The sequence below is a fragment of the Salmo salar genome, chromosome 12 (genome assembly GCF_965601325.2).
Source record: "Salmo salar chromosome 12, fSalSal1, whole genome shotgun sequence".
In the NCBI taxonomy this organism is placed as follows: Eukaryota; Metazoa; Chordata; class Actinopteri; order Salmoniformes; family Salmonidae; genus Salmo; species Salmo salar.
Window position 1 is genome coordinate 30,191,295 of NC_138302.1, and position 13,706 is coordinate 30,205,000.

The following is a 13,706-nucleotide window of genomic DNA, read 5'->3' on the forward strand; positions in this document are numbered from 1 at the left end:
ACTACATGGCACAGAATCCTACCCTTCCTCTTTCTCTCTTCCATTGGTTTCCTCAGACAAGCATTTAGTCACAGTGTTCTGACCAACTGGTAAATCTGAAAGCTAAAATAAACAAATCATCCCCCAGAATCCTCTGTAATGCCTCAACCTCCCAATGTTGACAGTCCCCATAAATCCAACAGTGCCAAGTACAGGTCTGGAGCCTAGTTAACGAACACCATCTCTAGGATCCACCAGTGTCCCTCATTGGCTGAAAAGGGAAAAGGGCCAATGACCAAGGGCAATCAGCATCTCAAAACAAAAATTAAATGGCTGCCACTTTATCTTAATTATTTGCCATTTGTTTTCAGACTCCAAAACAATACATTTTAATTGCTGATTTTGGTCAATAAAATTATGATTCAGAGGTTAAATAAAAGCTATTATGAAATTAATTATTCAGATATCTTTGATTTTACTGGGAAAGTCGCGCCACTGAGTCGGAGGTGTGAAACTTGGAGATGCTGAGGTCCCAGCGATCAGATGGGATCAACACAAATATTTAGTTTCTTCAATAATTGCTAAATAATCTTTTTTAAAGCCCTTCCCATTAACATTTAATGATACTGAAACCTCTTGCCAATTTCAGTTTTAACAGGAAGGGATAAAATGTCACATCTCTGACTTCATATACTTTCCAATGTAGAGGGCCATAAATCAGACCATACGAGTCGATTATGAGAAACAGGCTCATTATTATTATGTGATCTGGCATGCGTGGCTGAATCCAGATCGGCTATCAGGGCTTGGCAGGTCGATTAGCAGTGACACAGAGTAATCAGTAGGGAGTAAAAACCACATGGCCTCTGGCAGCAATTTTTTTTCTTGTCACAAGACAAATGCTTGCATTCTTAATGAGAAAATACCAAATTAGTCCTGTATAAATTAAACAATTAAGGGAAAGGGGGATACCTAATCAGTTGTACAACTGAATGCCTTCAACTGAAATGTGTCTTCCGCATTTAACCCAACCCCTCTGAATCAGAGAGGCGCGGGGGGCTGCCTTAATCGACGTCCACATCATCGGCGCCTGGGGAGCAGTTGTTGTTGGGGGTTAACTGCCTTGCTCAAAGGCAGTACGGCAGCAACCTTTTGGTGACTGGCCCAACACTCTTAACCACTAGGTTACTTTCCACCGCTATGATTAGTACAGGTTTAGATTCATAATGTTTATACACAGTATACAGTACTGTATACTATACTGCATGATTGGGATAAGTCCTAATCAAATCAGAGGCGTTGAGCAACATACTTGATTCTTTCTTCCTTTACCACACAGAATCTTCATCTACAGTGGCTTGTGAAATTATTCACCCCTTTGGCATTTTTCCTATTTTGTTGCCTTACAACCTGGAATTAAAATAGATTTTTGGGGGGTTTGTATCATTTGATTGACACAACATGCCTACCACCTTGAAGATGCAAAATATTTTTTATTGTGAAACAAACAAGAAATAAGAAAAAAACTGAAAACTTGAGCATGCATAACTATTCACCCCCCAAAGTTAATACTTTCTACAGCCACCTTTTGCAGCAATTACAGCTGCAAGTCTCTTGGGATATGTCTCTATAAGCTTGGCACATCTAGCCACTGGGATTTTTGCCCATTCTTCAAGGCAAAACTGCTCCAGCTCCTTCAAGTTGGATGGGTTCCTGCTGGTGTACAGCAATCTTTAAGTCATACCACAGATTCTCAATTGGATTGAGGTCTGGGCTTTGACTAGACCATTCCAAGATATTTAAATGTTTCCCCTTAAACCACTTGAGTGTTGCTTTAGCAGTATGCTTAGGGTCATTGTCCTGCTGGAAGGTGAACTTCCGTCCCAGTCTCAAATCCCTGGAAGACTGAAACAGGTTTCCATCAAGAATTTCCCTGTATTTAGTGCCATCCATCATTCCTTCAATTCTGACCAGTTTCCCAGTCCCTGCCGATTAAAAAAATCCCCACAGCATGATGCTGCCACCACCATGCTTCACTGTGGGGATGGTGTTCTCGGGGTGATGGGATAGTATTTTCCTTGATGGCCAAAAAGCTAAATTTTAGTGTCATCTGACCAGAGTACCTTCTTCCATATGTTTGCCTGGTTTGTTGTGGTGCCATATTCTTAAAATTTTTTAAATAATGGATTTAATGGTGCTCTGTGGGATGTTCAAAGTTTCTGATATTTTTTATAACCCAACCCTGATCTGTACTTCTCCACAACTTTGTCCCTGACCTGTTTGGAGAGCTCCTTGGTCTTCATGGTGCCGCTTGCTTGGTGGTGCCCCTTGCTTAGTGGTGTTGCAGACTCTGGGGCCTTTCACAACAGGTGTATATATACTGAGATCCTGTGGCAGATCATGTGACCCTTAGATTGCACACATGTGGACTTTATTTAATTAATTATGTGACTTCTGAAGGTAATTGGTTGCATCAGATCTTATTTAGGGGCTTCATAGCAAAGAGGGTGAATACATATGGACGTACCACTTTTTCGTTTTTTATTTCTTTTATTTTTAAAAAGTCATTTTTTTCATTTCACTTCACCAATTTGGACTATTTTGTGTATGTGTATTACATGAAATCCAAATAAAAATGCATTTAAATTCCAGGTTGTAATGCAACAAAATAGGAAAAACGCCAAGGGGGTGAATACCTTTGCAAGGCACTGTATGCATGACCGCCAATACACTGCTATTGTACTCTTTTCCTTTCCTGTGTATCTTATCTATCTTGCCAACCTTTCCTTTTATCTATGTGTTCTCATTCAACTGTATCTGTGCTTCTCTGTCCTTGCTTCCCCTCGCTGCTTACACATCTGTTTCGATGGTTTTATCCCCCTTTTGCTGCCAGTGTAACAAAATGCATTATGTTTTATATCTAATGTTACCATCCTGCTCCTTTGGAGATAAGAGGAGCTCTTTTCATGCATGGCTTCATTCAATGTCAACTTCCTGCCTCTGTGAATAGCCTACACGAGAGGGTGAAGGAGAGCTGAGAGAATGAAGTCTTGGATGTAAAACCGCAGATACCTCGTCGTGGGGGCGAATAGAGGTGTGAGGGGAGAGACATTACAGATTTCACCCCCCCTAGATCTTAAGATTGAATCTTGCTGTTCCCCTTGGATCTGATCTGCCAGGTAGCTCCACCTGTATGGCATTCATATTAGGAAGTCCTCAGTTCTCAAACTTCCTAATATGGATGCTGTACAGCTGAGAGAGTAAATCTCTACATGTGAAACCTAACCAGTAACCATCCCTTCGTACAGTTACCCCACACAGCACGTCTACATCTACTGACAAACTGCAGGTTGTACACTAATACTAAAGCTTGTCTGCTGGAAAATAAACACTCTCACTCATAACTCTTTCATCAAAATAACGGTTGTCTTTAATTCTATGTCAAATGTATTAAAACACAATGAAGCTAACTTTTGTCTGTGTTTGTGCGGTGTTTTTACCTGGAAACAGAGATTCCTGTTGTTCCTCCAACAACCACAGCCAGCAGTACAGAGGAGCCAGCAGGTGAGTGGCTCCAGTCTCAGTGCTTATCTCTCACTATACTGCTTGTGTGATCCTAATTCCTCTGCAAAATGGGATTATTAGAACATGTTCTTGAGATTCATTTGTTGATATCAAACTATTTAAATGCCACTGGCTCCACCTGTGGATACCCATAATGCCTTTAGCTAAGATTTGGTTTACAGTGTGTATTTAGGCTGAACAGAAAACAGAAAGAACCGCTCTCCCTCTCTTCCATCCCCACCCCTTCTAACTAAACATTTCCTTCACGTGAAATGTTAGAGCGAGTACAGTTTAAATTGGATCCCCGTTGCCTTCCCCCTCACTCCCCTCGTTAGAAGTTCATAAATATTAAATCAGTTAGCCGTTGCCTTGGGATGTAGCTCCTTTAATCTTACACTCTTCATCCAATTAACTGTGTAACTGGAACGCAGTGGGGTGTTGGCACGGCAACGCTCTGGGCCTTGATATTGTTGATCTGTTGATTTTGTCTCTCTAAGAGGAAAAGAGAGGGAATATGGTAGTGAAAGGAAAAGAGAGGAATTTGGGGCTCTGGTGCTATTCAGGGAAGCGAGCTCTTTCTCGAATTCAGGAGAGATGAAACAGTAGCTTGTTCAGAGGGGATTTCTTCCAAATTATACAGTGTGCATCACTCTCCCACCAGCTACTGTCAAAACACAGCAGTACTGTGTATATATCATTTAATGGACTACTTCCTTAGTTAAATCTTGTTAATTAACATGGAGAGATTAAATGGAAATTGATGGAACTTTTATATAAACACCTGTTAAACTTGAGAATTAAGCTAGAGACATGGTATGAGATATAAACTATTCAGGAAAGAATGTTAAGAACTGCATTACAAATGAACAAAGATGACAATGAAGATTTGTCACTAGTTAGTCACTACAATAATCTGTCAGGGGGCAACACAGGCCACATACGTATCCTTTGCCCCTAGCTTGTGGAAAAGTGTAGTCATAACGGTATTCCTCTCCTAGACAGAGAGGAATTGTAGCGTGCGAGAACGCCTGGCAGCGGTTCTCAGTCCTACCGTTGGACATCTCTACTGCTGTTCTCACAGATCAGATTGACAGGGAAGTGAGGGCACTCACTCCTCTTTTCTTCTCTCCCTGTTTCATGCTTTTTTCGCAATGTCACCAAATCAATGCAACAGGTGTAGACCTTACCGTGAAATGCTTAATTACAAGCCCTTAACCAACAATGCAGTTAAGAAAAGACAGTTAAGAAAATACTGACTAAATAAACTAAAGTAACACAATAAAATAACAATAAAAAGGCTATATACAGGGGGTACCGGTACCAAGTCAATGTGCGGGGTTACAGGTTAGTCGAGGTAACTTGTACATGTAGGTACGGGTAAAGTGACTATGCATAGATAATTTACAGCGAGTAGCAGCAGTGTGAAAACCAAATAGTCCGGGTGGCCATTTTATTAATTGTTCAGCAGTCTTATGGCTTGGGGGTAGAAGCTGTTAAGGAGCCTTTTGGACCTAGACTTGGCGCTTTGGTACCGCTTGCCATGCGGTAGCAGAGAGAACAGTCTATGACTAGGGTGGCTAGCGTCTTTGACAATTGTTTGGGCCTTCCTCTGACACTGCCTAGTATATAGGTCCTGGAAGGCAGGAAGCTTGGCCCCAGTAAGCGTCCGGATTAGTGTCCCGCTCCTTCAAAGCTGCAGCTCTAGCCTTTAGCTTGGTGCACATGTTGCCTGTAATCCATGGCTTCTGGTTGGGATATGTACGTATGGTCACTGTGGGGACGACGTCATTGATGCACATATTGATTAAGCCAGTGACTGAGGTGGTGTACTCCTCAATGCCATTGGATGAATCCTGGAACATATTCCAGTCTGTGCTAGCAAAACATTCCTGTAGCATAGCATCTGACTACTTCTGTATTGAGCAAGTCACTGGTTCTTCCTGCTTTCGTTTTTGCTTGTAAGCAGGAATCAGGAGGATAGAATTATGGTCAGATTTGTCAAATGGAGAACGGTGTGTCTAAAGTTTATTTCCTCTGGTTGCATCTGTGACATGCAGGTAGAAATGAGGTAAAACGGATTTAAGTTTGTCTGCATTAAAGTCCCTGGCCACTAGGAGCGCCGCTTCTGAATGAGCATTTTCTTGTTTGCTTACGGCCTTATACAGCTCATTGAGTGCGGTCTTAATGCCAGGGTCGGTTTGCGGTCGTAAATAGACGGCTACGAAAAATATAGATAAACTCTTGGTAGATAGTGTTGTCTACAGCTTATCATGAGGTACTCTACCTCAGGCGAGCAATACCTCAAGACTACCTTAATATTAGACATTGCACACCAGCTGTTATTGACAAATAGACACACATCCCCTCGCTAGTCTGGGAGCAACATTATATCCTTCGCATCCTTCCCTGGCTGAACTAAACAAACTGTGGGTTCCCATTTATTGTATCCTGAACAGTGAACACAGAGGTTTTCAAAAGGCAAGTGAATCACTGGCTGGTCAAGAACTCTCGATTTTCGACATCGCTTGATAATTCGCCATAGTTCTCGCTAGTTCCGTCATCCCTGATTCTCTGCATTTGAGTGAGCATTAACGCGTAGGTGTTCTTGCGGAATAAGAGCTAAAAAGCTCCCGTTATAATCCTATTGATTAAACTGTGTCATCGGACCAATGTAAACATCATTATAGAGGAAACGTATAATGATACTGACCACTTAACTCCGTATAACGTAATCACCTTGGGGAATTCCTGTACATACAACTTGAATGGGGCGACATACTATGAACATTCTATAGAAATGGGAGATGTTGAAATCAAGCAGATTGCAAGGTGGGGCACTTTGACTGACAGATTGTATGCGTCACATCAGATTCCTGGGTAGACGGACAGAGGTCCGGCGGGACCACCCAGGCTTCCAAACCAGAGGATGCATAGTTGCATACATTACTGGGTCTGGACCGAGCCAACCACTGGCTGGCTTAGTACGTGGACAAATGGGATCTCATCCAATACATGATTGGTGACAGATGTGGTTGTTCTTATCAGGGCTACCCCCTCACCAGTCCCCCAAATGAGTGCCTATGTCATTAGAGAAGCATATACATCTTTGCAAAAATGTCAAAGATGTTACTGAGTTACAGTAAATATAACAAAATCAGTCAATTGAAATAAATTAACTGGGCCCTAATCAATGGATTTCACATGACTGGGAATACAGATATGCATTTGTTGGTCACAGACACCTTCAAAAAAAGGTAGGGGCGTGGATCAGAAAACCAGTCAGTGTCTGGTGTGACCACCATTTGCCTCATGCAGCACCACACATCTTCTCCTCATAGAGTTGACCAGGCTGTTGATTGTGGCCTGTGGAATGTTGTCCCACTCCTCTTCAATGGCTGTGTGAAGTTGCTGGATATGGGCGAGAACTGGAACACATTGTCGAACACATCAATCCAGAGCATCCCAAACATGCTCAATGGGTGACATGTCTGGTGAGTATGCAGGCCATGGAAGAATTGGGACATTTTCAGCTTCAAGGAATTATGTACAGACCCTTGCGACATGTGGCTGTGCATTATTATGCTGAAACATGAGGTGATGGCGGCGGATGAATGGCGCGTCAATGGGCCTTAGGATCTCATCTCTGTGCATTCAAATTGCCATCGATAAAATCTCAGACGACACCACAGGTGAAGAAGCCAAATGTTACATGTGGTCTGCAGTTGTGAGGCCGGTTGGAAGTATTACCAAATTCTCTAAAATGAAGTTGGAGGCGGCTTATGGTAGAGAAATGAACATGAAATTATCTGGCAACAGGTCTGGTGGACATTCCTGCACTCAGCATGCCAATTGCACGCTCTCTCAAAACTTGAGACATCTGTGGAATTGTGTTGTGTGACAAAACTGAGTGTCCTTTTATTTTAGAGTGGCCTTTTATTGTCCCCAGCACAAGGTGCACCTGTGTAATAATCATGCTGTTTAATCAGCTTCTTGATATGCCACACAGATGGATCATCTTGGCAAAGGAGAAATGTTCACTAACAGGGATGTAAAGAAATTTGTGCTCACAATTCGAGAAAAGCTTTTTGTGTTTATTTCAGCTCATGAAACCAACACTTTACATGTTGCTTTTATATTTTTGTTAAGTGTAGAGAGAGAGAGAGAGAGAGAGAGAGAGAGAGAGAGAGAGAGAGAGAGAGAGAGAGAGAGAGAGAGAGAGAGAGAGAGAGAGAGAGAGAGAGAGAGAGAGAGAGAGAGAGAGAGAGAGAGAGAGAGAGAGAGAGATACAGACAGATGCAGATATATACATTGTTTTATCTAGATGGAGAGACTAAGTCATGATATTATTACTACTTTGGTTTGTAAGGTAGGACTAAAGGAAAAGAAACCGGCATGCTTGGGGTGGGCTGATTATAGGTGAGGCTGGACAGCTGTGCAGCAGGTGCCTCCCCCCTACCCCAACCCCATCAGAGTCGGTTGAGGGACTCATTTGTCTCCAGCGATGTGTTCTGGGTTCCCCACCTCCCTGGGTACATGGAGGGGTGGAATGCATGGCGAATATCTCGGACGGCAAGGCCCAGACAAAACACATATTGTGCGGTTAGGTCACGGATAGTGTGAGTAGTCACTCCCCCTTGGTCGTCGCCTGACAGAGATGTCTGTAGAGCAACGGAATGTGGAGGAGATTATAACAGCTGAGCTGATCACCATGATATCAACCAGTGACCACAACCAGGGTGGTATTCATTAGGCACGAAATGGAAGAAAACAGTCAGAACCGTTATAAAACAGGGAGTTACTGTCGAAAGTCATCAAATAAGAAGCGTTCGTTTTCGGTTACAAAACGTTTTGGGACGGTGTGCCCTTATGAATATGATCCAGGATATGGGCCACGATGGTGATGATAAGAAAGACGTGTTTTTTTTGTGGCTGGAATGGTTCAGGATTTGCGGTGAGACCCTCCCTGGATATTTGGGACATGAGTCTCTCTCTGGATCCACGCTACACACCCTGTTAATACTCTCTGCTGCCTCACTGGGCTTTAGTGTTGTGTCATGGGATTTTATTACCTGCTCCGAGTTTAATATGAGAGAGAGAGAGAGAGAGAGGAGAGAGAGGAGAGAGAGAAATGGTGACCCGAGAGAGAGGGAGAGAAAGAGAACGGGGAGAAAATAGCATTCTAATAGCATTGTATTGGCGTGTCATCATCATCGATACCAAACTCACAATATGATTTATGGCTTGGCAATCTCAGCCTGGCTCTCACAACATGAACACATTGGCATCTGCCTCTCTCACTCTCGTCTGTTGTCTGCATGTTGGGATGGAGCCAGCATCATTGCCCGCTGACTCCACTGAAACTCAATTGCAGTAATAGGGATGACCACACTCTTGTTTTAAGATTGGTTCCACAGAACATGCCGCCCAAAACAAACAACCCACAAAACCATTATGTCATGAATCATAAATAGACGCTTTCACTCTCTGTTGTTTCCCAGCTCTGTCGCTCACTGGGATCGAAAACAACGTTTCCCTTACTTCAGGAGGATGAAAGAATGAATGAAAGAGAGAGAAAGAGGCCGTGTCCGAAATCTGTCTTGCCTACTACTTACAAAAACAGCATACTGTGTACTAACCATACTGCATACTATTTAGAATGTAATGTTTAGTAAAAATCGATTCAATAAGCAACAAATATCACCATACTAGACTCACCCATACTGAGAATACGTCATCAGATGTGCAACTGCACCGTTTCCCGACATTCTATCATAATGGTACAGCACGTCTCACTATCAGCTGCTGTCAAACACGCCTGGATCTGAAAAGATGATTCTCTTCCTCAATAGCATGCAGCAAATTTGTACTAGATGAAAAGTCGAAACGAGTATGACATCCATGACATGGCATACCATTTTTTTGAACATACTATAAAACGTTCTATTTTCACATACCAAAAATGCCTACTGTTTAGAATGCAATTATGGGTATTTGGACACAGCCAGTGTTGTGTTCGAGACCACCTAAAGCGAGACCGACTCAAGACCAAGACCGGAGCAAATCGAGTCCGAGGCTGGAGGGGGGCGAGACCGATTCAAGACCAAGTCAAGACCGAGACCAGACAAATGCAAGTCCAATTCAAGACCATGATTGTAATTGTGTCATATCGCCACGATAAGAGTTCAAAATGTTCTGTGTTCATATTTCAGAAGAACAGTTTGTTCTTCTTTTCACAGAGACAAGACTGAGACACTCAATATTTGGTCTCGAGACTGGTCTCAAGGACTACAACACTGGACACGGCCAGAGAGAAGAAAGAAATGAAGAAACAAAGAAAAAAAAGAAAGAAAGAAAGAAAATAATTAAGAAAACTCTCTTTGGACAGGGTCCAGCCCTACTGCAACGGTTCCAGCAGCCCAACAGCCCAGGCACTGTGGCTATAATCTAATTACATGCTTTATTTGCCACAATTTGTCTCTCAATCAGTCTTGTTCGCGGAGAAGAAAGAAGTAGGGAGGAGAAAGGCCTCCCCCATGCCCCTATTTACACCTCTTTGTTCCAGCTAAGCAGGTCCCTGTCACTGGGTCCTGTCTATGTCTTTGCGCTACTTTTATCCATGTAGATAAAAGTCTGAAAAATGTGCCTAGGACTTAGACTGTAAGAGGGTGTCAATCAATCTCTCCCACTGCTAAAGAAGCACAGACACATCCAGGCGGCAAAGGAGCGTCTCTCAGCGTTTCTCCTTCCTCGCGCAAACAACTGAGAAACAAAGGGAACTACACCTCCCAGTAAGAGAGCGTAGAGAGGAGATGGAGAGAGGTGGCGCGGAGGGGAGGTACAGGGAGCTCAGCGCCCCTGGACTAATTCCACTTCCCCTGACTAGAGTGTCCCACACAAAGGGTACATTTGTCCTCGCGGTGGGGGACTGCCTGGTCCTGTATGGGGATCTGGGGGTGCTCGTCTCAGGAGTACACTAATGGCCAACGGGAGCTATCAAAGGAAAGTATCATGATGCCATCAAGGGGGTTTATGGGAAAACAAAAGCAGCCTTTTCCACAGGCCCGGGTTGTCATTTACATGGAAATCAGGCGCCGCTCTGCCTAGTATAGACTCCTCAATTTCATCTACTGTGCCATTTACCCCCTCACAACTACCTTCTCGAACGCCATCAGCTGAGACGATTTGAGGTTTACTTGAAACCCCTCACCCGGCCAACCAACTTCGACCTCTTCTAGTGTCCCCCCAGCCACTCTCCCACCCTCCTCTACTTTGGGTGCATTTTTCCTCGTTTTAGCGTTACCCAGGCAACCTCATTCACCCAGAATATAAAGGGAAGTATAAGGCAGGCATGGAGCAAGGACCTGGTCACAACAACGAAGTTTGTTCATATTCAGGCTGGCTGAAAGGTCTTATCCTTCCTCCTACCAGCCCATCACCCTGCTTAACACATTACCCCCTCCTCTACTCATCCTTCCCTCTCACTCCCTCTGTCTCTCTTTCCCTTCATCTCTCACTCCGTGAAAAGATAGCACTATTAAAAAAATTTCAGAGGAGAGTTTAGAGGGAACTGTGCCGATACAGTACTCTGGATCCAATTTGTGTCAGAGAGTGAATAAAGGGAAACAAATGATTTTAATTTCTATGTTTGGCCTCGCGTCATGCACTCTTTACTGAAGGTGACTGGCTGTGTGACAGCACAGCGTGGGGCAATCAGGAAAGCCTTGGCACCTTTTCTGTTAAGGTTAACTCAGAGAAGTGGGCTGTGTGGATATACACTTAAAGTCTCAGTAATTCATCACAAACCTGTACACTTTTCACATTACCTAACCAAACTGAGTTAAGGCAAGCAGTACTACTCTGGCCTGATGCATCTACCATAGTTGCTAAAACTGTGGTGGAATAAACTAAATATCTGAGCCAGCACAGTACAGTTCAGGGGCCTCATTTATAAATGTTGTGTACATATAAAATATACCGCTAAACATTCCTGCTCCCATTTTCCTGTAAAAGTTGCCATTTATAAAATCAGAACAAACCTTTCTAGCGGTTGAAGTATTGTATTGCAAACATGCAAGTATTGTGTGCAAAATCAGGGATATGATGACATGATTTTCCCCCAAAACCCCCACAAAAAAACTGGAAAACATAACAAGATGCTGCCATTTGCCATTAGTGAGAAGAGTGAAAACCAATGTATTTTATTTTTGGAATCTAAAATAATTTGACATACAGTACCAGAAAGTAGTCATACCCCTTGACTTATTCCACATTTGTTGTGTTACAGCCTGAATTCAAAATGGATTGCAAAGTGAAAACATGTTTTTAGAATTTTTTGCAAATGTATTGAAAATTAAATACAGAAATAACTAAATGACATAAGTATTCACACCCCTGAGTCAATACATGTTAGAATCACCTTTGGTAGTGATTACAGCTGCGAGTCTTTCTGGGTAAGAGCTTTGAACACCTGGATTGTCCAATATTTGCCTACTATTCTTTAAAAAAATGTCAAGTTTGATCATTGCTAGACAGCCATTTTCAAGTCTTGCCATAGATTTTCAAGCCAATTTAAGTCAGAACTGTAACTAGGCCACTCAGGAACATTCAATGTCGTCTTGTTAAGCAACTGTTTTATTTTATTGTCATTCTGAAAGGTGAATTTGTCTCCAAGTGTCTGTTGGAAAGCAGACTGAACCAGGTATTCCGTTAGGATTTTGCCTGTGCTTGGCTCTATTCCGTTTCTTAGTCCTTGCCGATAACAAGCATACCCATAACATGATGCAGCAACCACCATGCTTGAAAATATGAAGAGTGGTACTCAATGATGTGTTGAAAATGCCCCAAACATAACACTTTGTATTCAGGACGAAAAGTTGATTTCATTGCCACATTTTTTGCAGCATTACTTTTGTGACTTGTTGCATACATGATGCATGTTATGGAATATTTGTATTCTCTACAGGCTTCCTTATTTTCTCTCTGTCAATTAGATTAGTATTGTGGAGTAACTACATCCTCAGTTTTCTCCTATCACAGCCATTAAACTTTGTAGCTGTTTTGAAGTCATGGTGAAATCCTTGAGCGGTTTCCTTCCTCTCTGGCAAATGAGTTAGGAAGGACGTCTGTATCTTTGTAGTGACTGGGTATATTGATATACAATCCAAAGTGTAATTAATAACTTCACCATGCTCAAAGGGATATTCAATGTCTGTTTATTGTATTTGTTTACTCATCTACCGATACATGCTCTACTTTGCAAGGCACTGGTCTTTGTGGTTGAATCTGTGTATGAAATGTACTGTTCAACTGAGGGACCTTATAGATAATTGTACGTGTGGGGTACAAAGATGAGGAAGTCATTCAAAAATCATGTTAAACATTATTATTGGACACTCCTGAATTTATGTAGGCTTGCCATAACAAAGGGGTTGAATACTAATTGACTCAAGACATTTCAGCTTCTCATTTTTAATTCATTTCTAAACATTTCTAAAAACACAATTCCCCTTTGACATTATGAGGTATTGCATGTAGGCCTGTGGTTATTTTCATAACCGCTGCAGAATAAATTCCTCCTATTTTCTAGCCATGATCGGTTCATTTTCCCGAAGTAGCCATACAACAAATAACGATGCGTCTCCCATTTTATTGGGCCTAGTAGCCTAAATAGATTATCTGTTTTTTTAAGCTAAACTTGCTTTTTGCCTCAGTAACCTCTGGTGGCATAGCATTCCATGATGACATGGCTCTATACATACTGTACAGTACCTAGCCTAAATAGATAGGCTATGTACAGTGCCTTCAGAAAGTATTCAGACCCCTTGACTTTTTCCACATTTTGTTACGTTACAGCCTTATTCTAAAATTGATTCAATTGTTTTTTCCCCTCATCAATCTACACACAATACCCCATAATGACAAAGCAAAAACAGGTTTTTAGAATTTTTTGCTAATTTATAAAACTTAAAAAACTGAAATATGACATTTACATAAGTATTCAGACCCTTTACTCAGTACTTTGTTGAAGCACCTTTGGCAGCGATTACAGCATAGAATCTTCTTGTGTATGATGCTACAAGCTTGGCACACATGTATATGGGGAGTTTCTCCCATTCTTCTCTGCAGATCTTCTCAAGCTCTGTCAGGTTGGATGGGGACCGTTG

General features: G+C 42.3%; 1 protein-coding gene across 1 annotated transcript in view; it reads left to right on the forward strand.

Annotated features, from left to right (window-relative positions):
- Window positions 1–13,706, forward strand: part of LOC106564677 (netrin-1) — a 98,242-nt gene that overhangs the window by 69,755 nt on the left and 14,781 nt on the right. The window contains exon 5 of the mRNA XM_014130892.3: window positions 3,490–3,543. Coding sequence (XP_013986367.1) covers window positions 3,490–3,543 — 54 coding nt within the window. The remainder of the gene's footprint in view (window positions 1–3,489; window positions 3,544–13,706) is intronic.